The sequence below is a fragment of the Felis catus genome, chromosome B3 (assembly GCF_018350175.1).
Source record: "Felis catus isolate Fca126 chromosome B3, F.catus_Fca126_mat1.0, whole genome shotgun sequence".
In the NCBI taxonomy this organism is placed as follows: Eukaryota; Metazoa; Chordata; class Mammalia; order Carnivora; family Felidae; genus Felis; species Felis catus.
In genome coordinates, this window is record NC_058373.1 from 61287860 (window position 1) to 61313317 (window position 25458).

Sequence of the window (25458 nt, forward strand, 5' to 3'; positions counted from 1 at the left end):
ACCAGAGCTGGAAGGGACCCAGTTCCTGAGAAGGGGGTGTGAAGGCTGAGGGGATGGGGGCATTAAGTAGGGAATAGATGCCCTAAGGCCTCAGGGCTCACATTGCTGAGGATGTTTCGGTGCAGGGTGGAGCCGTGTACCCCGGAGCTCTCTGTGTTCCACAGGCGGATGGTATTGTCTGAGGAACAGGTGATAAAGGAACTTGGGGGCAGGCAGGCCTGGTTACTGTCCTTCACTTCAGGGTAGACCTGAGGGGCAGAGGGAACAAAGTCAGATCTCCATGTAGGGGGCAGTCCTTTACCTGCCCAAGGAGATGGAAGGGAATGCGATTAAAGAGAGGATGCTGGCCAAGACTTAGCCCAGTGTTTGTCACATAGGAAGCAAGCCATAACTATTAGATACTCTGTATTATCACTAAGGGCAAAAACCTTAACAAAGCTCCCACTATGTTCCAGGCACTCTTCAACATCTCCCGCTTATATCATTTCATTTAATCCTTAGGACAACTGGAGTAATCAGGTACACCAGTTTACAGTTGAGGAAACTGAGGTTCAGTCAATTTCAGTAACTTGTCCAAGATCACCCAGCCCAGGATGAGGCAAAGCTGGGGATAGACAGGGATACAATGGAAGAAGCCTGAGATACATAAGCAGTAAAATTCAAGCTCAATCCTCAGAACCCATGAAGATATGTGGATACACAGGGATGTTGCTGGAGAAAAAAGGAGGCAGCAGGAATATGAAGGCATCCTCAGGGATCCCCACCTCCTGCCCCACAATGGTACCCCAGCAAACCTGGTCAGTCCCAAGCCAGCCCAGCCCACATACCTCCACACTCCAGACGCAGGAGGAATGATACAGAGCTGAGTACACCTTGCCCACTTTCTTGGGGTCCCTCACATCCCAAACATAAATGCTGTGGTCGTTGTATACACAAGACAGCCACTGATTAGTAGGATCAAAAGTCAAGGCAATGGTGTCTGGATACCTGGCATTGGCCACTCCAGAGAAGAGGCGACTGTGGGGAAGAGGACAGGGCAAACAGTGAGTGAGGAGCTGATGAAATGGAGGACTAAAAAGAATGAACACAGAAGCCAAAGAACAAAGGAAGGAGCAGAGGGAGCACGAGGAGCCCTCTCCACACCTGCAGGGGGCAGCTGCCTGAGAAAGAAAAAGGTCTCTGACAGCTGTCAGCCAGGAGGTGACCCCTGACCTGGCACTAGTTGTTGGACCTCGGTGTTCTCGTGATGAACACAGTGTCAGAGAACACGAAAGTCAGACAAGGTACCTCTGCGGCCATGATGGAACAGAACAAAAACAAGACCCCTCTATAATTGTGTCTGAGGACGGATAAACACACGTCACTGTATAAACCACAAAATGACCGTACATTTCCATTCCCATCTATCATGACTGAACGCTACTTCTTTACCAATTACAGCTTTAGCCCCGTATCTTCCCTTCCACCTTTTAGATAAAAATGATTAAGAAGTCCAATTGTAGAATTGCCTGTACTTCCTGACAGCATCTAACCAGAGCAAAACTTCAACACCTTGAACCATTCCTAAAATCATCTAATACAAGCCCAAATCTTACGATAAGCCCTACCTACCCTCCCCCCTTCCTAAGACACTCGCCGGTTTCCCACGGTGTGCAGCCTCCTCGGTTGCAACTAGTATCAATAAGCCCAAATCTGCTGGTCTACAGAGGTGGTGCTGGCAATCATGGGGGCACTGATACACTCCTCAGTTTGACTCCTGAAGCACAGCCAGGGAAGGCTGGGCCCAAGGTGAGGCTCTGAATGGAGGCAGGGGGCCCACACAGCTCACCTGGCCTCAGTGACGCTGGCAATGTCTGTCCCCAGGGCGTGGGGACGGGGCAGCGTGCTGAGAAAGTGCAGGTTAGAGGGGTTGAAGAGGCGCACGGTGCCATCAGCACAGCCACAGAAGATGTAGTCTTGGCTCACAGAGATGCAGTGGGCCACAGTAGTCTGCAGGCAGAAGGGCTCAGGTCAGCAAGGGTCACCTGCCCAACCCCTCCTCAAGAGTCACCTGCCAAGAGGAAGGACCAGCCAAGGCAGAGGCGAGGAAAAAGCTCCCCAGCAGCTCTGGCCTGAGCCCCTCAGCTGTCATCTAGAGATACCCCTCCCTCCAGCAGCAGGTGGCCAGAGGGCCTACAGCCACGTGCAATTGGGGGATGGGAGTCAGGGACCCTTCTAAGGCACGAGAAGTTTTGGCAAAGAGGACAAAGAAGGAAAAGCCCAGCAAAGAGAAAGAAACAGCATGAGAAAGACAGGAGGGTCTAGGTACCACTTACTGTGAAGCTGTCTGTATTCTGAGAAGAGGGAAGCAGAGGAAAGAAAGATGGAAAGAGAAAGCAGAGAGGAGGCAGTTATAGAGATCTCCAAGGGCTGGAACTAGGCCAAGCTCTGGCTCCCACAAGCTTCTCTCTCCTGGGGTCCCCTCCTGCATGCGTGAGGGCCTAGACCCTGGTATGGAGCCAGAGGCATCAGATCTCCCCTGAGCTTACACACGGGCAGCCCCTACCCATTGGGACAGAGGTGCTTACTCTCAGCTCCACCCACTTATCCAAAAGCCTCCGATCGCTGAACTCGCACAGCAGCCCTGAGGACGTGATGCAAAAGGTGCTGTCGGCCTTCTTCCCTCGGCCACAGGCCACATCAGTGAACAGGTTGTTTCGCAGCTCCCCCAGCAGCCCTGAGCGGCCCAGCAGGGGCACAGTGGCGTTCACCTGTGGAGACACACCACAGTTGCCACCTGTCCACCCCAGAGCCTGCCCCTGCAAACTAGACCCTGGGGAGAAGGAGGGGAAGCAGCAAGGCCCCCTCACTCTTTGAGACTACTCCTTGGCCCGGACAGCATCTGGCTCACCCAGAACTTCTGTATGGCCGCTCGGTAAGCAGAGAGGGGCCCAAGTGAACAGGGTCTCCTGGGGTGGGCTGAGCAGGCCCTGGCTCTGGGCCACTTCCAGCCTCAGCAGCTCACCTTTGAGGTCTTACTGTCATCGAGGTACCAGAATTTGATGTGCCGGTTGCCTGCAGTGACAAAGTAGCTGCAATCTTCAGAGAAGGACACTGCTGTCACCCGACTGGACACCTTATTGGAGGCCACCACAATGTTTTTCTGGAGGGAAAGCCAAAGGAAGAATCAAAATTCTGCCTCTTGGGGCTAAGAAGAAAGAGGTTTAGAGGAAGAAGGAGGGGTGAGATAGGATTTGTACTTAAAAAGGGCTCCTTTCCAAGATTTTTTGGTCAGAAAAAGAAGGGAGAGAGAAGAATTTCTCTCTAGAGGAGCTGAAGAGATTCATTCCCTCTGTAGATCCTCAAAGGCATAAAGCTAGCCCCTTTCTACCAACACACCTGGCTACACAGTTTTTCTTTTCTGCTTCAGGCTATTTTCTAGAAGGAGACTGAGATTAGCAGAGTAGAATGAAGGGGTTCAGATCAGCAGCTTCCTGGCTCCCTGACTGGTCCATGAACTCTCATGAGGCTGTCAGGCCAGCCCGCCCAGTCTACTCACCTTCCAGGCCCAGACATTGACAATCATGTCATGCTGGTAGCCCACGGAGACAATGTACTTGGCGCTAGGGGAGAAGGCCACACAAGCCACACCATATTTATGCTCCTGCAGCTCCGCCACCTGGCTATGCTCAGCCACGTCCCAAACCCGGACGGCAGGCATGTGCCCACTCTGCAGGGAAGCAAGAACTGGAAGTGAGGGCCAGAGGCATACAGACGCCCCAAGCCTTTCAGGGTGGGGGTTCTCATCCCCCGCCCCCCCCCCCCAGCTACTCAATAAAATCTCTCTAATGACCCCTGGCCAAGAGTCAAGAGGAGAGCACTATTATGGGGCAAAGGTATTTTAAAAAACATGATAAATATCTCAGGACAATGATCATCAGGAAGAAAACAGCCCAGATTTTGTTCAATATCTGTGTCAGGGTGTGCACCTCTGTATTTGTTCAAAACTCCTTGAGTGATTCTTGATGGGTCTCCAGGGTTGAGAACCACTACCACTCATGCCTATTTCTGCCTCATCTGCCTCCCTGTAAGCCTGAGAACACAGAGGCATCCCGCATGTGCCCAGCAGGGGGCCTCTGGAGATAAGGAATATTTTAAGGCAGTGGTTTTTTTTTTTCAAAGCCTGCTTCCCAAACCAGCAGAATCTGCACCAGGCAACTCGTTAGAAACGTAAATTTTGGGGTCCCATCTCGGACCTATAAAGTCAGAAACCCTGGGGGCAGGCCTGACAATGTGTACTTCACCAAGCAAACCAGGTGATTCTCACTAAGGTTTAAGAACCACTGTTTTCAGGCAGAGCAAAGACTAGGATTTAGCATCTGTTCAGGAAGCCAAAGTGCCAGCAGCCCTGACGAGGCCTAGGATTGTAGCTCTCTGCTGAGGCCAGGCCACCCGCCCACCTCAGAGGACTACAGCCCCCGTTCCTCACTCACCTCTCCAGTGACCAGGTACTTGCCATCAGGAGAGAAGGCCAGGGCAGTGATGGTTTTCCTGCAGGATATGAGGCAGGCTCAGAGGGGCACTGACAGCCTGGCCTAAACCTGGCTCCCCCAGAGTCCCCTCAAGAGGCAAGGTGAGCAGACACTAATGGCACACATGGTGGCATTTTGCTATCGGATCCTGGGCCCAACCAGGTCCCAGTCCTCAGACCCTCAAAGACCCCAGACAGTGCCCTTTTCACAACTCCCAGGAAATGGAGGTGCTCCCTGAGGGCCCAGCCCCATTTACCTGGAACTGTTGAGGATGTGGTGCTGTTTGTGTTTCCGGGGACTGAACAGCACGACCACACACCTGAGGAGATAAGGGAGACAACAGGCTTAGCTCCAAGCCACAGCTCCCCTCGGAGGCACCCAGGCCACCTGGGAATTCCCGTCACTCAGCACAGGGAGCTGTGGAGGGCAAGCTGAGAGGGGCTCTGCTTGCTACTGAGGGCAACTGCTTTCTGGCAACCTCTTCTTGCCTCCCTTCCCCACTCACAAGGGCCTATCTCTGCAGCCGCATGAGGGGGAAGGCTCCCTGGAAGCCTATCCCACCAGGTCCCCAAATACCAGTAACATCTCTGGCCATACCCACAAAGGGCAGCAAGGACACAGGCCTTCCCACAGCCCTTACACGGAGCCCAGGAAGGGGTGCAGGAGGGAAGAGTACACGTGATTTGAGCACAGCAGCAGCCAGTTTACAGGCTTAGAGCCACATGTATGACAAGAGTTTGTGTTCCAAGGAGGGGTAAGGCCTCTCATGTGCGAGCCCACATGTGTACCCGGCAGGAGCTGGCCCCATACTCTCTACGTGCCAGATGAGGAAGGAGGTGGGAGGCAGGAGGCCAGAGCTGCTGGAAGGCTCAGTAAGACTAGAAGGAGGGGCAGAGAGAGCCCAAGAAGGCCTGGGGAGGCCTGTTCAGTGCCTCAGAACTCCTGTGCCCAGCCCTGAGAATCCCCTGTGGTAAAGAGCCCGAGAAGGGCACTCCAGACTGCCAGAAGACAATCTGGAACTCCGCCCGCCTGCCTGCTGTGCAGAGAAGGGTGAGAGTACCCTCTCTGACCAGGCAGCAAGGTTGGACGGCATCAGGTTCAGACTGACTTTCCAGAGGCAGTTCCAGAGAGGAGGCCAGGTGACAGGAGTCAAAGCAGGAAGCCCGAAGCCATAGGCAGGCAGTGCTCTCTCTTAGGCTCCTTGACTGTCAGCAGGCCTGGGCCCGCTGCCCCTTCCACCTTACTACTTCATGAGTACTGTAAGTAGCTGACAGGAGCAAGCCTGAAGCCTGCTACACGGGGAGACACTGAGCAGCGGGTGACATCCCCCAGACCCAACCTTGTTTAATAGGAACTCCAATGCCTGCTAAAACTTGAAGCAAAGGCAAGTACAGGCTGCTAGTGAGTGCCTGGCACGTTAGGCTCCACAAACCACTTCAATATGCAAATTCTACAAGTAATCTCTGGGGTCACCAGAATCTCTGAGGTACTAGATATGCCCAGAACTGCCAGGCTGAGCAACGAAGCCTTGGAATTCCTGAGTCACATCATCTTCTCTTCTGACCCCTTCCCCAAATCAATCCTCGCTGTTTGCTTTCTCCTTCTCTCCCCATCTCCTCATCTTACCTTGTTCCCTTTTCTTCATTCCTTTCTCCTTTCTCTCTTTATACCAATCTCTAGTCTCCTGCTTCCCTTGTGCAATGCCATGTCATAGGGATTGAAATATATGACAAAAGTCAAAGGCCCTTGGAAACTCTGTGCCGCATCACTCTTTCTCCCCTGTTCCCAAACACACACACACATACACACACACACACACACACACACACACACACACACACACATCCATGCACACTTGCCTAGCTTCTGTTACGGGCAGTCCAGGATACAGGGAACCTAATTCCTGCAAAACAGACTCATAGAACCTTAGAGCTGGAAGGAAGGATGGAAGGAATTAAATGCACTGTGCAGAGCGCCTGGGTGGCTCAGTCAGTTAAGCATCCAACTTTGGCTCAGGTCATGATCTCAAGGCTCATGAGCTTGAGCCCCACATTGGGCTCTGTGCTAACAGCCCAGGGCCTGGAGCCTTCTTCAGATTCTTTGTCTCCGTCTCTCTCTGCCCCTACCCTGCTCACACTCTGTCTCTCTCTCTCTCTCACTCTCAAAAATAAATAAACATGAATTTTTTTTTAAATTAAATGCACTGTGCTAGGTGACTTTAAACATCACTGAGTCCAACCCTCCAGGATTTTGAGATGAGGAAACCTAGGCTCAGAAAACTCCTATAGAGAGCAGATCCAGGACTCCCAGGTCTCCTGACTCTCAATGCTCTTTACATCAAACACACGTGAGTATCTGATCTGATCATGTCACTCCCGGACGATCATCCCTGGGGGGCTTCCAAAACCAAACTCCTTAAAGTGCCCATGAAGGCCCTGGGTGGTATGACCCCTGCCCACCCTTCAGCTTCACCATGAACCATGTTCCAACCACATTCCTTCACTCTCTTTAACTTGCTGTGCTCCTTTGCAAGAACTGTTTCCATTATCTAGAACATTCTTCTCTCCCTTTTCCAACTAGTTAATCTTTAGTCCTCTTTCAGATCTCAGGTCAAATGGCCTCAGTAGCAAGTGCTCTTGTAGCAAGTAGAGTGTATCAATCTTTTGTAACATTTATCACCGCTGCAACTTTACACTTATTGTAACGACCCTCCCACCAGATTGTGCATTTCGTGAGACTGAGAACTGGGTCTGGTTCTGCTCACAGCTTTGTCTCCTGTGCCTAGCAGAGGCTGCCCTATTGCAGTTGTTCAAAAACCACTTATTAAATGGAAGAATGCCTCCCCTGGTCCACTAGCTTGGTCTTCTGGGGCATCCGTAGGCCCAGCTCTCCCTACTCCACACCCCGCCTGTCTTCTATGGAGGGAGGGACTGAGGACATCTGGATCCTCAGAGGCAGTGTGGGGCCAGAGGGGCACTGTGGGCTCTGAAGGTAGATACCAGGGTTCTACCCCTTGTTCTGGCGTGTACAGCCCTGGGACCCTGGGTAAGGCACACTCCTGTTTACTTCCCCATAATAAGGGAGACACTCAGATCTAGCTTATCAGACTTCTGTGAAGATTAAATGATTTTTTCTGACACAGAGTAGGAGCCAAGCAAATGGCAAATGCTAATATTACTATTCCTTAAGCATGGAAAGGAAGCTGAAAGGGGGCTCCTGGCGGTGGGGGAAGAGATGCTAAGAGACTATGTCGGTTTTTTTCCTTTGGAAGAATGGAGGTAAGTCCTGTTAGGACCTCAGTAATGGTAAAAACTTCAAAGGAAGCTTTATTTTTTGTCCTGGGAAGGCAGCCAAGAAAGGAGAGCAGGATTAAGCTTGGGGGAAGAAAATATCTGCATCTTCATTCATTTAAGGGATAACAAGCTTAGAAGGTAAGGATGTGGGGAAACATGGAGAGAAATCACCTCAAGTGTCTAGGACAGCAGCACAGAAGCATGGAAAGAAAATGGAAGTGACATCTCCTGGCTAAGTTAAGAGGCACCACACAAGAGTTTCAGTGAACTCTGAACATGAACTTTAAACATGAACTCCTTTAGTAGCCGGTCCTCTGCTCTCCACGCAGCAGGGCTCAGTAATAAGAGTTACCATTTATCAAGCACTTTCTAAGTAGCAGGCACTCTGCCAAGCAGCCTAGATGTCTGGTTTTAGCTAATCCTTACAGCAACCTTGTGATGCTGGTACAATTATCCCCACTATACAGATGGAGAACCGAGATCAGAACAGTGAGGTAACTGGCTCAAGGCCATTCAGCTAAAGCTGAAGAGAGTCAGGACTCCAGAAGCAGTGCTCTAAGGAGTGCAGACTGCAAGTGAGTGGAGGAAAGAAGAGGAAAGTGAAGTTGAAGGTGAGAGAAGGGTAAACACATTGACCTAACATGCGCGGTGCTTGGACAGGAGCCTGTGAGAAAAGGGAAAGAAGAGTGGGGCACTTTGAGGGGAAAAAGGATTTGGGCTACAGAATTTTTTTAAAATCAGAACAGGGCAGATGAAAACTATAGCAGTTATAGTTCCGAGTTCATAGATTTAGATATTTGGATTTTAATACTTTATTCAGTGTGCAAAAATTCACACACACACACACACACACACACACACACACACACACTCACTCACTCACTTACTCATATGTACACCCTGGCCTGCCACCATCATGAAAAGCCTAGCAAGTTTTCCACCCAACCGATGTTTTCTAACTTTCTTATTATCTGTGCCAACCTACTGAGGAGGCCTGTCTCTGGAGGCACATCTCTCTAGCAGGGACTTCTAGTCTGACTGGTTACAGGTTACCTAGCTTTCTGATAGCTATACATAAACCATGGCAAAGGGCTTCAGCTGAGGGCTGATCTGACTCAACCTGACCCGACACATATTCCAGCTGACCACACTCCAAATCCAGAAAAGGTAGGTGATGAGGGCTCTATGATATGCTTTTGAGTTTTCCCTTAAACCCATCATCCTAAAGCTGCATCGTGACTTTCCAAGGGCAGTGCATTGGACTGCTTAAAATGCTTTCCAAGTCACCAAACACAAATTCTGAGTCTTGCTTGACCACGACATCTTGTTTCCTCCTCCTGGCAAGTTCAGCTCCATGGTGGGGGAAGGAAAGAGAGCAGCATGTGTGTGTAAAAACACAATGTGGAGAGAAAGATTACTGACTGTGAGGCAACCCTTCCCTTCTCTAACACCCCCTACCCCTGCCATACACACACACACACACACACACACACACACACACACACACACACACACACCATTAGCCTAGAAAAATCTCAGGTACGTCATTGAGGAGTTAAGCAAAGGAGAGAAACATGCAAGAGATAGACAAGAGATAGACCTCTAAACTGAAATTTTTAATTATTCAAATATGGAAACCTCCCAACATAGAGGAAGAAAGAGACCAACTCCATGGTCACAGCTCCACTTGTGGGGACAATAATGCAGGTGCTGAAATGACGGCAGAACTTGGCAAAGACATCCAAGGTTCCCACTAGCCCCACTGGCTGAGGTCCTCCCAACAACACTGATGTGGGAGCCACCTCAGTCTTCTCTGACCTTGAGCAAGCTCCCCATCTGCGGGGAAGAAGAGGGTGGGGTGCAGTTTGCATCAGTCTTTGGCCCTCTGCCTCCGGCCTCCTGGGCCCTTGACCTCGCCCAGCACAACAGGCAGTCATTTTCATGTGTGCCCTTGCAGCACTGTTGGCTAGAATCCATGACAAGGGTTGGGCTGGCCCAACCGCCTGCCTGAGTCCTGTAATGCAGAACCCCAGGGTGCAGGTGCAAGGAGACAGTGAGGCCTCAGTCCCCTGGGGCCTCAGCCCAGGAGTCACGTGGTGGAGCACCAGTACCAGGTGCTGGGCCCACTGCCCAGGAACTCCTCTGAACCAGAAAGGGCCAAGCCCTCAACACACCCCTTCTCTGGACAGGTTCAAGCCTGCTGCCATCATGAAAAGCCAGGCATTCCCACAGGATCCACCTCCTACCAACCATCCTCCAGAAGGCAGAAATGAAACAACCGTGGGATAAGCAATGAACACAGCAGCACATACAGGGAGCAGGACACAGTAGATTCAAGCAGTGACCCTGTGCCTTGAAGTTCTTTCAGACCAGGTAAAATCAGAGGGACAAGAGGTTCTTCAAGACTACTCAAATGTCACTCTCTAGGGGTGCCTGGGTGGCGCAGTCGGTTAAGCGTCCGCCTTCAGCCAGGTCACGATCTCACGGTCCGTGAGTTCGAGCCCCGCGTCGGGCTTTGGGCTGATGGCTCAGAGCCTGGAGCCTGTTTCCGATTCTGTGTCTCCCTCTCTCTCTGCCCCTCCCCCGTTCATGCTCTGTCTCTCTCTGTCCCAAAAATAAATAAACGTTGAAAAAAAAAATAAAAAAAAAAATGTCACTCTCTAGCCTTATTGAACATTACAACCTTATACCCTACCCCCATTCCCTATTCCCTTTCACTGCTTACACTTTTTCCAAAGCGCACATCAACCTGTAATATTCTGTAAAGTTAACTTTTTGGGAGGGAAGAGATCTATCTGCATCACTAGATTGCCAGCTCAGTGAAGGAGGTATTTTTGTCTGTTTTGTTTACATCCCCAGGGCCTAGAAGATAGGCACTCAATAAATATTTGTGAATGAGTGACTATATCTTTAAGTCAGTAGCTATCAGATTTCAAAGCCAAGGAACCTCCTGATTAGCAGAACTGAGAACTAGGGACCTGGGGCAGGTGCATGGTTCTCCCCTACCCTAAGCTTTTAGGGCTGACACTTGAGGGCAGCAGTATGATGGCGGAAACAACAAGAAAACTGGGGTCAGGCAGACCCATCTACTAGCATACTGTGTGATCCTGGGCATATTCCTTAACTTCTCTGAACTTCAGTTTCCTTCAGTTTCATCTGTAAAACAGAAAGAATAATATCTACCTCACGGAATTGCTGTGGAAACTGAAGAAGACAACGGACAGAGTTCCCAGCATGGTGCTGCTGTCCGTCTTCTGGAAGGGTACTCTGGTACACCACTAACAAGGAAAGCACTATCCAGGGGGTCAGCACTTACAACAGGAACCCCAATTATGGCATCCCATACACGACCTGCTGGGCACTAGTGATTCATTAGGGTCCTCAGCCAGGAATGGAATTATAAACTGTCCCTCTGGAAAATTGTATAGCTTTAATTACTCTAAGAGATAATGAATGAGGGTGTTTCCGAAGGCATCCTCAGTTATGGTCCTCTTTAGGCACTTGCAATCCAATGCCTTCCAAATAAGTAATCCTCTTAGGCCAGGTCATGAGTTCCATTGGCATCTCTGTTCTGGGACATTTTACAAGTCCGTCCTCAAAAACACGAGAAAGGCTTGATGGTAATAACCCAGTGAATAACATGGTTACCTGTGTAGAGCTACCAGTGCATTTCTCTCTACCCAGAGGACTCTAAACATATCCCCTTCTGGAACAAAAGGTAAATCTCCGTGGGCTGCAAGACTTACAAGCCAGGTCAAAATGCAGTGTCTGACTTTCTCTCACTCGTTGTGATCTAGCCACCACTGCCACTGCTCAGCTCCTCAGACAAGTGAGTCGGTCCCTCCTTTCCCTGGAACCTTTGCACTAGAGATTTCCTCCACCTGGTCCACACTGGTGTCAGATCCTCATGTGTTCATTCCTCTTTGTCATTCAGACAGCAGCTGCATTTTACCTCCCACTGAGTTTTATCCACCCAGTCTTAAAGTAGCCCCTTGTCCGGCCCCATCCCCCGCCACACAAACCACTAATCACTCACTTACTTCCATCACTCAGCTTTACTTTCTTCAGAACACTTACCATCTCTGTGATTATCTTGCTCATTTATTTGTTTACATGCATACTGTCTGCCTGTCCCTCTTGAACCTAAACCCCACAAAACAGTCACCCTTCCTGTTCTACTCATGGCTATATACCTTGTGCCTGGAATACCACCTGGCCCAGAGCAGGTTTTCGACAAATATGTGCTGAACAAATGAATGAAGGTATCTATGACCAAACCATTTGAGGAAGAAGTAAGGGGCCTCAGTTTCAGGTGTGAGACTTATAGAACAACCAGAAGACTGGCAATGAGGAGACTGATGCTTGTGAGTGCCCCTCACACACAAGACTCACATCCACCAGGGCACAAAGTCCAAGCATCTTCTCTCGTGGCCACCTGGTCTCTCCATAGTCCCACACACTCCCTGGCAACCCCCCACTCAGGGCTTGCCACAGACAGTACAAAGGTACTTCTGTGCTCCTTCAGCTGAGATGCCACTAGAACACAGTTCAGGGAGAGATTTTTGTGGTTTCATACCTGGTCCAATGCTTTGGAGCTGGGGACCTCAGCATAACTTCCAATATGGGCTGAGGGAATGGAGGGTCTTCTCAGGAAATATAGGTTTCCCCTCCTCCTTCCCAGTTAAAGCGACCAAGAGTCCTCCTCTGGGCTGCTGGATAGAGCAGGTTATCTTTCCAGGACACCCCCACTTCAGTAGCTGCCCTGCCCAGAGCAGTCACCCAGGCCAGACCCTGAACTTTGGCATTGGCAGTCAAGGGAAAGCCATTCTCAGAACTGACTGGCTCCCACCGTGGCAATGGGGACTATGCTGGGCTCTACAGCCCCTAAATCCTCCACTAGGCCAGAAGGGGCCCAAGTCAACTATGGATGTTCAACTAAACTGAATCCCTCAAAGAGGCTATCTGGGGACCACTTGGCCTCCTGCAGCAGGGGGGCTGGAAGTGTGACAGGTGAAGGGTAGGCTTTCTGTGGAGAGAACAGCAAAGGGAGGAGGACTCTGGAGAAGAGAGGCAGGAGCCACTAAAACTGAGGGGTCTCTGCCCAGAGACTTCACCCACCTCTGCCTGACACACATCCCCCTCCACCCCACCCTCTTGGAGCTGTTTCATTTCCTTTCAGAAAACTTTGTTTTGGTTTGATATTTGCCTCTAGGCCTCTGGGAGACTTTTCTGAGCTTTGTTTTTCTTCTTGTTTCTAGGATACCTGAGCAGCTCCTAGAGCAACAAGCACAGTAGGAACTAGAGAGTGGGGGTGGGGTTAGGCTCGCCAGCTAGGAAAAGAAGGGAAAGAGCCTGCTTGGCTCACATACACTTTGGTGGTCCCCAGACACCCCAGAGCAGCAACAGGGAGCTCTAGCCCACAGCAAAATGAAAACATTCAAAAAGACGCCATTTACAAAAGGAGAACTTGAAGTTCTAGGAATGTAGAAGGTCAGGGAGTAGATCATGGCACTCACTGCCCAGGGCTGGCCCAAGCCAAGCACACTGAGGGAACCTACTAGATGTCACAGAAGGGAAGCTTCCATATACCACCTGGAAGGCTAATGACTGCCAGGCACACATGCCAGGCTGGGACCTGCCCACAAACAGAAGCACACATCCTTAAAGGCACCAGGCCTGGAGACAGGGGCATGGGGGAAAGAGGTGGGGAGCAGGCGTCCACAATCCCTAGGGCAGGCACGCGAGGCTCAGCACGTACCAAGCAGCAGCCCAGGTCTTTCCTGCTTACCTCACATCCAGCCCCAACCCCATCTCCAACAAGAAGGAGCCCAGCTTTCCCAGGCAGGGGCAGGCATGGGTGGAATCCCCCTGAGGCAGGCTGCACTGGGTAGGCAGCAACAGAGGTCATTCATCAACTTGCTTCTGGTCGGGGAGAAGGAGGCCAGCTCAGCCTCTACAGAGTAAAGCCAGTGTAGCTCCCACAGCACCCCCACCGCATACATCAAATGCCAAAGGGCCACTCAGGAGAGACACTGGCCCGAGGACTCAGGGACAGAAGTTTCCCTGGCACAGATTGAGATGCCCATAAATTGGGCTCTTCTCATTCGTACGGCAGGCAGACGGCTACACGAAAAGCAACCTTTAAAAATAAGCAGAAAGTCAGATCTTCCCCCACCCCATGCCATTTTAAGATTAAGAGCTCTGTAGTCAGACTACTTGGGTTGAAATCCCAGACACTCACTAGCTGTGTGACCTTGAGCAAACCGCTTAACATCTCTGTATCTTAGTTTCCTTCTCTAAATGGGATAACAGTATCAACTTTACAGGGTTGCTCTAAGTATTAAATAAAATCATTCCTTGCAAAGTGCTTAACAAAGTGCCTGGCACAGAATAAATTTTATTTTTTTCCTTTTTTTTTTTTTTTTTTTTTTACTGTTTATTTATTTATGAGAGAGAGACAGAGACAGAGTGTGAGCTAGAGAGGGGCAGAGAGAAAGGGAGACACAGAATCCGAAGCAGCCTCCAGGCTCTGTGCTGTCAGCGCAGAGCCTGACACAGGGCTCGAACTCACAAACCACGAGATCATGACCTGAGCCAAAGTTGGACACTTAACTGGCTGAGCCCCCCAGGCACCCCCAGAATAAGTTCTTGATAAAAGTAGATTTTGGATGAGATGATAAAACTAAGAAAATCACATACTGGTACAAAAACTACAAGAGTTGCTGTGGAAATCACACTGGGAAACTTGGCACTCCCAAGATGACAGTGGGGGAAGAAAGGGAGACCAGTGTGGCCTTCCCATTTTTGTGCTCCCACGCCTTGCTGGAAGGAACAGGGGTTGACAGAGAGACCCAGAAGCAGCAAAGTTGCCAAGCCTCCAAAAGAAACACTTCTGCAAAAGCCTAAAGAAACTATGGCTGGGGGGTTCCCATCTGCAGGAGCAGAGGAGTAAAAAGGTGGCAAGGGAAAGAACACCAGCCACAAAACTCCACCTTTATTTCTTCCTTTTTTTTTTTTTAATGTTTATTTCTTTTTGAGAGAGAGAGAGAGTGCAAGCAGGGGAGGGGCAGAGAGAGAGAGGAGGGGGGCAGAGGACCTGAAGCAGGCACAGAGCCCGATGTGGGGCTCGAACTCATGAGCCGTGAAATCATGACCTGAGCCAAAGTTGGATGCTTAACCAAATGAGTCACCCAGGAGGCCGAACCCTACAGCTCTCCCATGGCACTGACATCTCTCCAAGTGATGAGAATGGGCAAATGTTCAAAGCAGTACTTTTCATAAAATAGCCAGAAAGTCAAAACAACCCAAGCGCCCATCAACTGATGAACAGAAAAAATGTGGGACATCCATTCAATGGAATGTTATTCGGCCATAAAAAGACAAAGTACTGATACCTACCATGACATGTATGAACATTAAAGACATTATGCTAAGTTAAAAAAGTCACACAAAGCCAAATATTCTACTTATATGGAATGATTCCACTTATATGAAATATCCAGAACAGGTAAATCTATACAGACTCAAAGTAGATTAGAGGTTGGTTAGGACTGCAGGTCTTGGGGGTAAATGGAGAGTGACTGTTAATGAGTATGTAGTCTTTTTGGGGTGATGAAAATATTCTAAAATTGACTGTGGTGATGGTTGCACAACTCTGTAGATATGCTAAAAAAAAAAAACAAAAAAAACCACTGAATTTTACGCTTTAAATGAGCAAATTGTGTGGTACATTACAACTCAATAAAGCTGTTTTCGAAGGTGACCAGAAGGTAGATATTAGAAATGGTGTTGGGAACTGCGTGTAAGATAAAGTGTGACTCTGTATGTGTGGGTGGATGGCCAAAAAGCACGACAGGATGGCAACAAGGACAACATTCAACAGAGAGACTTTACCTGGCCCTGTAACTCCTTTACAAAAGTGGTACCAAAACAGTAACCAGGACACGTCTCCCAAAAGATACCAAAAACCCCTGCCCACCCTCACAGGTTTATTAGCAGGGCTTTAAACTCCCATGCAATAAGACTTCTTCCAATGTACTTACTTACCCAGCTGGGTAGGCAACTAAACCAGATCGGGGATCGCAGGCAAGTCCTCTGCCTCCAGACACTGTTATTCCAAGCACCTTCTCCAAGGTCACCTGTTAGAGCAAGACAGAGAAGTGACACATGGACAGAGCCAAGTTGGGAAGGAGGTACTGAAGGTACCCACGACCATCCAGCAAATGCCGACTGCTTTCTTCAAGAGAATGAGGCCACTGACTTCTCCAGGTTCTGGTCTGGCACAGGCCCCTTGATCACATGGGGAACAGCCAGTGTGTACCGAAGGCTTTTAAGAGGGCTCACTCTGTGGGGACCATGGGAAATAAAATGAAGTGTGAAAGCTCAGCTCATGGCCACAGAGGAACAAGCACTCCCCCAATCCATGAAGGCTCCATTTACAAGATAAAGCCTTGGGTCCCCACACTGGCCTCTTCTGTCTATGAGATTCAGAGGAGGTTACTAATCTTTGTGCCTTGGCAGGCATGAAAGAAAGGCTACTCTGATCCACCAAGAGTCAGAGGAATGTTAGGTAGCAATTAGGTGACTCATAAGATCCCTGATCTTTGCATCCCATCGTGTTCTTCCCCTCCCTCAGAGAACTGCACCTCCCCCCACCAACATCTGCCAGTTCATTCAGACTATGCACCTGAGAGACAGAAACATGGCTTAATGCTGTGTTTTACAAAGCACAGATGTTCAGAGTGCTTTAATTATTATTATTAAGCCACAACTCCCACAGAGATGCAAGGGATATATGTGTAAAGTGCTCAGAGATTCTGATAGGACATGGCCACATGGGACATTCACAATCACTCTCACCATCCATACTGTTACCCTACACTGGCTACAGCCCCGGGGCACACACTTGACTAACCTCAATTAGTTCACTGGCCTTTCTGCTAGATGATCCCATGGGAGATTCAGGCTGCCCTGGAGCCTCTTCTCACCCCACCTCACTCTCTGCTACAGAACATCTTGCTTGTCACTCCAGGTCCAGTACCCTCTAGTACAGTCTGCACTCGCTGCACGGGCCCTCCCCAGACATGTCCTTGGTCTCCCCATTGACTCAAAGAGATAGGCATCTGAATGCAGAAAGGTCATGCAAACAGGCTAGACTGTGCTCTGCTACGAGTCTCAGAGGCCTTAGGTGGTGTGAACCAGAAACACGTCAGAGGTGTTTATGTCTGTAGCAGGGTGGTCTACTCCTAGTCCAGGGCAGTTTCTAGAGAGGGGAAACCCAGAATCAATTAGGTGGCTTTAGGATCTCTCCTCCTCTCTTATCGTCTCAGCTGGAGAATTCAAAATCCTTCTAGAGGGATGGTATAAATTCTTATCTCCAGGGACCATTTTAGTTTGAATTAGTTGGAAAGAAATCCCCTATGGTGGCCAAAGACCAAAATAAATCTCCTAGGACATTATAGTTAAAGCCTATTCCCCAGGAAGGTCCCCAAGAGTCTTCTGTGCTTCCTGGGGATGTGGACCAGCAATTCCAATACATGTCTACTCACCGAAAGAGGCAGTTTATTCCCAGGGCACTATACCAACCCACAGCCACCTGCCAAGCACCAGACTTGTCAGTTACCATGGGCCTACCTGAAGCACTAAACCTAGTGTGGGATAAATTAACTGTCCCCTACTCTCTGTGTTCTTGGTCATTCGCCTACCTTATGCCTCCTTCCTCACTTTTTCTCAGCTTCATGATGCCCTGGCACCCAGTCACCTTTCTGAACGGCCTGAGCAGCAGGCAGACTGACTGGAGAGCACAAATACCCCTGGGGAAGTCCAGGGGACACTCAGTTCAGGGCACCACTCCCCATCCTGGCACTGTGCCTCCAGCTAACCCAGAAGGAGGGGTTCTCAGAAACATCCCTGCTGTACCAACTGCCTACAAGAGAGAGAGAAGAGAAGAGAGAGAGGAACCCAAGGCTAGCATTACCCACAAAAATGGAAAAGGTCAGCAGAATCAAGCGCAGTGAGCTAAAAGGCTGCTCAACTTCTATTCTCTTCCAGTGAATCATTTTAGGCAAGTCCTTTGGATCCAAATTTGCATCAATCCCTCCTTTATGCCTCAGCTTTGGTCCCAAAGAATCAGACCAGTCTGTTGATTCTCAGCTTTCCTTCCCTCTGACAGGAATTTGGGTAGGTGTTTTGTGGGCAGATGATCCAGCTCCACAGAAGATTCATTCTGAAACTAGCTTGGACTTTTCAACAGCAAGCTAAAGCAGGAAGGAGATGTAAGTTACTCACACCTTTAAGACCAGTGTTGGTCAAATATTTTTTGGCCACAAGCCACAGTAAGAAAGACAGTTTATGTTATGGCCCAGTATATAGATACACGTACATGTGTGCATATGCATAAAAATGAAATCAAAGTTTCACAAAATAATACTTACTCTTATTGCATGTGATATACTTTATTTTCTATTACACTCTATTTCATTACAAAATTATTCTGGTCATGGCCCACTTTATTGATTTCATGACCTACAAATGGGCTGGAAGCTCCAGTTGGAGAAACCTGCTACAGACCATCTTTTCCCGCTGGGCCTGGGCTCCAGGCTCTGATCTCTGGCAACTTTGTGTTCCTCACGCACTTTCCTCCTAGGACTCCTGGCAGTGGGACAGACATCCGGGCTAGGAAACCCCATGCGCAGGAGTTTGCCTGGGCTCAAAAGTTGGCTTGTTTTCAAAGGATTTATGGTTTTTGGCTTTTTCTGACTTTCTGAACAACTATCCAAAAACAAAAAGGCAGTTTCCTTTGGCTCTGTGGAGTGGGAGGAGCAGGGGAAAAACATTCAGGGGCATCAGCTGGTTTTTATTTTATGTTCTAACTCAAACCAGCTTCCTGTTTGCAGGGAGGTTTTGGGCTGAACTCCACTTTCAAAGGATTTCAGAGAGTCCAAGGCTCCTGCAGGGCCTCCAACATCTAGGCTTATTTTAAAAGGCCCAGCACAACGGAAATCATAAATGGACTGTCTACCCATCATAACCTCCATATCCTCTCCTTCCAAAAAGGTGGCACAGCTCCCTTCTACCATAACAAATGGAGACAGACCTGAGCGCCCCCTGCAAACACACCACCAGCTAACCACACCCAAGTTCAAGCCAGCTTCCACTGGCTCACGACAGCTGACGGTGCACTTCCTTTCCCACCTCCTCTTTCATTTTTTTATTTTTTTTAATTTTTTTTTCAACGTTTTTTATTTATCTTTGGGACAGAGAGAGACAGAGCATTAACGGGGGAGGGGCAGAGAGAGAGGGAGACACAGAATCAGAAACAGGTTCCAGGCTCCGAGCCATCAGCCCAGAGCCTGACGGGGGGCTCGAACTTGCGGACCGCGGGGCTCGAACTCGCGGACCGTGAGATTGTGACCTGGCTGAAGTCGGACGCTTAACCGACTGCGCCACCCAGGCACCCTCCCACCTCCTCTTTCAGTGACAGCACGTTGACAGCTTGAAATCAACACCGCGGGAGTACTTACACCATGAAAATCAGCAAATTTACAAACCAGGGCTCTTTTTTGTCCCCTCAGAGAGGCTATAAACATTCAAGAAGACACCACTAAGTTCAGGTCACTGTTATCTCTCACTTGGGCTACGGCTATAATTCCCACGTATTTTCTCCGCTTCAGGCCTTGCCTCCCAGAGTCTTTTTCTCAATATGGCAGGCCACAGTGATTCTTTTAAAATATATGAGATCACGTCATTACTCAGCTCAAAGCCCATGGGCTTCTCATCCTTAAGTTCAAATTCAAATACTTTTACCCTGTTTATAAGACCCTGAATCATCTGGCCTCTGGCTCCCTGTCTGACTTCGTTTCCTTCACCCTCCCCCTCTTCCTCCACCTCAGCCACCCTGGCTGCCTGAAGCACCTCAAGCAGATTCTAGCTTCAGGTTCTGCATATGCTATTCCCTCAATTAAAATGCTTCTTCCCTTGCTTGGCTATTCACACAGCTAATTCAGGCAGGTCTTTGCTCAAAGGTCTCCTCGTAGGAAAAGACTTTCCAAACTAGCTTTACTGTTACCACTCTATACCTAACTTACCCTGTTTTATCTTCTTCATAGCACTTAGATTCAGGTACAGACCCAACACTGATTATATTTCTGTCCACATACTTACCGTCTGTCTTACTATGCAGATGAGGGTGAGCACAAAGGGAGCTTAATGGTACAGGTATTTCATTTCTTAAGCTGATGGTGGGCACACGTTCATTCTATGATTCCATATGTCTTTATTATATGTCTTAAATATTGCATAGTAAATTTTTTTAAGGAGTCTTTTTTTATGTTTATTCATTTTTTGTTTGTTTGTTTGTTTGAGAGAAAGAGAGAGAGAGAGAGAGAGAGAGAGAGAGAGAGAGAAAGAGCTAGAGTGTGAAGCGGGGCATGGCAGAGAGAGAGGGAGACACAGAATCTGAAGCAGACCCCAGGCTCTGAGCTGTCAGCACAGAGCTTGACGCAGGGCTGAAACCTACGAACCACGAGATCATGATCTGAGCCGAAGTTGGACGCTCAGCCAACTGAGCCACCCAGGTGCCCCACATAGTAAATGTTAAAAAGAGAGAAAAGATAGGGTCTAGGACGTGGCATGGGGTTCAGTACCTCACGAGCAACATCATTCTATAATTCACACCCTTGACTTTTCTCCTTACCCTTAAGCAATGGTGTTTTGACACTTACCCAACAATGTTGGGGGAGAGGGTACAAAGAACTCAAGAATATGAGTTTTTGTTTGATTTAGGTTTCTCACTTAAGTGCTTCCAAGACTGCACACTTTTACAATGCTCTGACATGCCGCTTCCAGGGGAAGCTTTCAAGAACCACTGTGTGTATCCCTTCTCCTGACTGCTAAGCATGGCAGCAGGTGATAGGCTAGGGCCCCCTCAGCCTAGGGCCCTGAGTAACTTTAATGAACAAAGCCCCTGTGCTGATACACACTGAATACGAGCATGAGCAAGAAATGAGCTATCTGTTAAGTCAGGGAGATTTTTGAGGTGATTTTGTTACCACAGCATGACATAGCCTGGCAATTTTCTTACTTTTTGGTCTCATATACTCTTTGGTTTCTTTATACTCTTAGAAATTATCAAGGACCCCAAAGAGCTTTTGTTTGTATCAGTATATTAGAAATTATAATGAAAATATTTTAAAATATTTGTTAACTCATTTTAAAATAATAAATCCATACATGTTAATATTCTTATTAAAAATAACACTATTTTCAGGGCGCCTGGGTGGCTCAGTTGGTTAAGCATCCAACTTCGGCTCAGATCACGATCTCACAGTTCATGAGCTTGAGCCCCACATCGGGCTCTGTGCTGACAGCTCACAGCCTGGAGCCTGCTTCTGATTCTGTGTCTCCCTCTCCCTGCCCCTTCCCCACTTGTGCTCTGTCTCTCTCTGTGTCTCAAAAACGAATGTTAAAAAAAAATAAAAAACACTGTTTTCCAAAACAAGAAAAAAATTCAGTGAGAAGAGTGGCACTATTTAACATTTTTGCAACTCTCTTTAATGTCTGGTTTAATAGTAAACAGCTGGATTCTCCTATCTACATCTGCATTCAATCTGTTGTGATATGCTATTCTAGGTGAAGATGAAGAAAATCTGGCCTCATTTGAATATGTAACTGGAAAAGGGGGGGAATCCCATAGATCCCCTAAAAGGGGACGCCAGGGATTCTCAGACCATACTTTAAGAACCAGTGACCTAGTCCCTCGTGAACACTATAGCATTCTTCCACGTAAGGAAGCAAGCTCACTGGTGTGAGAGTTGCGGCCTCAGCATCACTTCAGAAACAGAGGCAAGGAAGAGGTCCTATGAGAAAATAGCTATCCTCAAAGTCTGGGGTGGGGCCTAAAGTTCTAACAGAAAATTCAGCTATAAACCCTCACAGCCCAAATGCCAGTGAAACACAGCCCAAAAGACACACCAGTCCAGGTAACTGATTATGTCCAGTGACTTGGGATACGACTGCTCCAGGCAGCTGGTACCCTGACACAGCCACACAGTTCTAGGAATATTGCTTCATGCGCAAGTAAAAACTCAGAAGAGAGCACCCACGTCATAATCTACAGTGATCTCCTCCACATGCAAAACATAGCCTAGAAGCAGAGAAAATACTCAAGATGCGACCCAGCCTCTGCTTTAGCAGGTAGAGAGTGTTGAGATGGAGGAAAGCCTACACCAACCTGAGACAGGATGTCATCTGTCCCCAGAAGTGAGGGTGCAGGAAGGCAGAATTACTAGAGATATACTGCAAAGGAGGGCTTGAATGCCCACCACTCCCAGCATGTACTAGGCAGGGCAGTATTGTATCCTCCTGAGAGAAAAAAGGAAAGCAAAATTATCCCTCAACTTAATGAGATAAAGGGATAACTTCATAACAGCCTATTCCCAAGAGAGAAGGAAAGCCTAAAGCCAACTGTTTAAGTGCTCTTCTGGCTCTCATTAAAGTAGATGGAAAAAACAGGTGGCTCAAAGGCAGTAGACAGGGCAGTCACTCATACTAGATAAATAAAATTTTCCAATGTGCAGATTGCAGATTAATGAGACTCGAAATTGACTGATTTAGTACCTAATGAATAAACAGAACAGAACACAAAATAGATCCCATGGCATGTAGTAAGGGCAAGTATTGATCATGAAACTTTTGTTTAGGGATGTGTGTGTTCTGGGTCACAATATAAAATGTATTTCTTGGGGCACCTGGGTAGTTCAGTCGGTTGAGCGTTAGACTCGTGATTTTGGCCAGGTCATGACCGTCGGCCTCCATGTTGAGCATGGAGCCTGCTTAACATTCTCTCTCTCCCCTCTGTTTCTCTCCCCTGCTTGTGCACACGCTCTCTCTCTCTTTAAAAAAAAAAATGTAGGGACGCCTGGGTGGCGCAGTCGGTTAAGAGTCCAGCTTCAGCCAGGTCACGATCTCGCGGTCCGTGAGTTCGAGCCCCGCGTCAGGCTCTGGGCTGATGGCTCAGAGCCTGCAGCCTGTTTCCGAGTCTGTGTCTCCCTCTCTCTGCCCCTCCCCCGTTCATGCTCTGTCTCTCTCTGTCCCAAAAAATAAATAAGAAAAAAAAAGTTGAAAAAAAAATGTATTTCTTAATGTGGGTCATTCTCAAAAAAGTTTGAAAATCACGAGGATGTTATGGGAGATGCTAAGACGAAGAATACATCGCTTCTACCCTCTACTCTCAAAATCCATTAGGGAAAATATAAAACAATCTGGTATGTGATAAGGGTCATAAGAAAGATTTATATAAAGTGCTCAAACAGGAGGAAAAGAAATGATTTCTGAACAGGATCAGGGAAGGGAAACAAGGAAGCTTTCTTGGAGGGTGAGATGGTATTTGACCATGGCCTTGCTTGCTGTGAGGGTAGGATCTTGACAGGTGGAAATACAGAGAGAAGGAATTCTCAGTAGAAGAAGCTGCATGAACGAAAGTTTGGCAGAAGGAAATAACAGAGCAGGTGAGCAATGATGAAAGCAGATTGTGTTAGGAGAGTAAGTCAGGAGAGGTAGACTGTAACCAGACCAGGAAAGGCCTTGAATGCCAAACTAAGTGGGGTTATCTGTAGGCTCTGGGAAGCCACTGAAGGGTATCAAGCTGGAGACACAATCAAAGCTATGTTTTGGTGATGATGTATATGAGACAATACAGTCAGGGAGCCCAATTAGAAGGCTGTTACAATAGCTCAGATGAGAAGTAATGAGGATCTAGACTAGCATGAAGATAGTGAGAGCAGAAAAGACATGATGGATTCAAAAGTAATAAAGCAAATAGAATTGGCAAGCATGGCCACCACACAACTGTGAAGGAAGAAGACAGAAGACTCAAATTCTGAATCTCAGAGACAGGGAACATGAAAAGAAATGGTGCCAGGATCAGAAAGCAGACCTGGGTCTGGACAAAGGAGGAAGGATGGGAGCCAAGGATGTCTGTTTTAGACATACTAAATCTAAGACACTTGAGGGATATTTAGCAGGAATCACAAACATTCACTTTAGCAACATAAACATGGAATTAAATGCTTGGGAAAGAGATCAGGGCTAGAAATGGGCATCTCAGAAATACTCACATGGAGGTGAAAACCATCACTGAAAGTACAAGAGAAGATGGGAAGGGAGAGAGAGGCTAAGGACAGAACCATGGAGAACACCTATCTTTAGAGTAGGGATGCTAGGCAATTAGAGAGAAAGGAGGAGACCCAGGAAGCCAGGGAAGGGGAGAGCTCCCAGAAAAGAGGGGTAGTTGATAGAAGTGCCAAAAAGAAGTGGAAGAGGCACAAAAAGGACTCTCCAGACTCTAGAGTCATCTGCCACACGGGTGGCACACATCACAAAGTCCCAAGAGGCCCAAATCTCTAAACACGTGATCCCAGGAACCCTGGGCAGGGCCGTCTAAGCTTTTCTACTCGCTCTCTCTCTTTCTCTCTCATCCCTAGATCCGATCAGTCCACAAGAGCTAGAGTAGAGGCACTAGTCAATGGAAGATCCAGTCTGTGGAGCCAAGACAATGGCACTGCTAGAGAAAGGCTTCTTGCTTGAGCCCATGAACTAATGACTGGTTTGGATTTGCTCTTCTTTTCTTAGTGTGAGAGGCCACTACAGGGAGCCTTCGATGGCAAGTCAGCAGCTGCTCCCTTAAGAAAGAGAACTAAGAGGCCAGAGCCACAAAAGACCAGGGTCATCTAGGATTTAGCTGATCTCAAATTGGTAAAGAAACTCCAGCAACTGGGAGGAAGTCGATCTCTGTGTTTGTTGCCGTGTTTTGTTGCCACCAATTTCTTTTTTCCTCCTTCTCTCTTTCTCCACTTCTCAATCCCACTAATACAAGTTATAAATACCTGAGTTAGAAGTCATTCCAGCCAAACCATGGGCTTGCTGTTTCTATAAACAAGCATGTCACAGACCTGTCCATGGCAGAGCACTCTCCGCCTTTCCCTCCCTTCCCGCAGGTTAAGAATAACTATGCTTGTCTCTTGCCCACACACTACACTCTAATCTCACAAAGCAGATTCTCAACCAGATTCTGAGAATTGCTGCTTATGTAAAAGCCACAGAGGAAGCCCAAGGCCGACAGGCTTTGTGCAGAGACTTAGCCAGCTGGACGGAGACCCAGTGACTAGCCTGGGAAGGGGGGGCGGGGAGGCGGGTATCATGCCCAAGCTCACTCACTCCTGCTCCTTCAGAGTCCAAAGTGCCATCTGGTCAGAGGCAGGAAGGGACACGATGGCCACTCCAAGACTGTAGAACAGATCTTGCCTCTTCACTCTGCTCCTGGTCTCTATCCTGTCTGGCTGATTTGTAGTTCCAATGTCTGTACCACAAACGCTCCCAGAAATAAATAACTTCCAATATGAAAGAAAAACCAGGCTCCCAAGCTTAGAGTTCAGCATTTGTTGGAGATGAGCCAATTCTCTGGTGCTGGGATTAAAATAGCCTCAGATTCTAGGAAGGTAAATCTGCCACCGCTTGGGAGGAGGTGACCTCTAGCCATAAACCCCTGAAGACTAGAGAACAAAGGTTCCCAACCCTGGCCTACCAAAAGAATTACTCATAGGGTTTAACAGGGTGTTTTTTTTTTTTTTTTTTTTTTCAGATGTCAATCCTGCCCT

At 48.3% G+C, this 25458-nt stretch overlaps 1 protein-coding gene across 8 annotated transcripts in view; it reads right to left on the reverse strand.

Annotated features, from left to right (window-relative positions):
- Nucleotides 1-25458, reverse strand: part of MAPKBP1 (mitogen-activated protein kinase binding protein 1) — a 55668-nt gene that overhangs the window by 12605 nt on the left and 17605 nt on the right. For 5 of the 8 annotated variants that reach the window (XM_045059513.1, XM_019832648.3, XM_019832647.3 and 2 more), the window contains 10 exons: nt 15851-15942; nt 4768-4830; nt 4473-4530; nt 3539-3709; nt 3005-3142; nt 2568-2750; nt 2316-2333; nt 1829-1989; nt 828-1017; nt 102-248 (listed from right to left, as the gene is read on the reverse strand). In XM_045059513.1, coding sequence (XP_044915448.1) covers nt 102-248; nt 828-1017; nt 1829-1989; nt 2316-2333; nt 2568-2750; nt 3005-3142; nt 3539-3709; nt 4473-4530; nt 4768-4830; nt 15851-15942 — 1221 coding nt within the window. Of the gene's footprint in view, nt 1-101; nt 249-827; nt 1018-1828; nt 1990-2315; nt 2334-2567; nt 2751-3004; nt 3143-3538; nt 3710-4472; nt 4531-4767; nt 4831-15850; nt 15943-17784; nt 18061-25458 lie in introns of all 8 variants that reach the window. The other 3 variants (XM_006932624.5, XM_019832646.3, XM_045059514.1) reach the window with 2 other exon arrangements.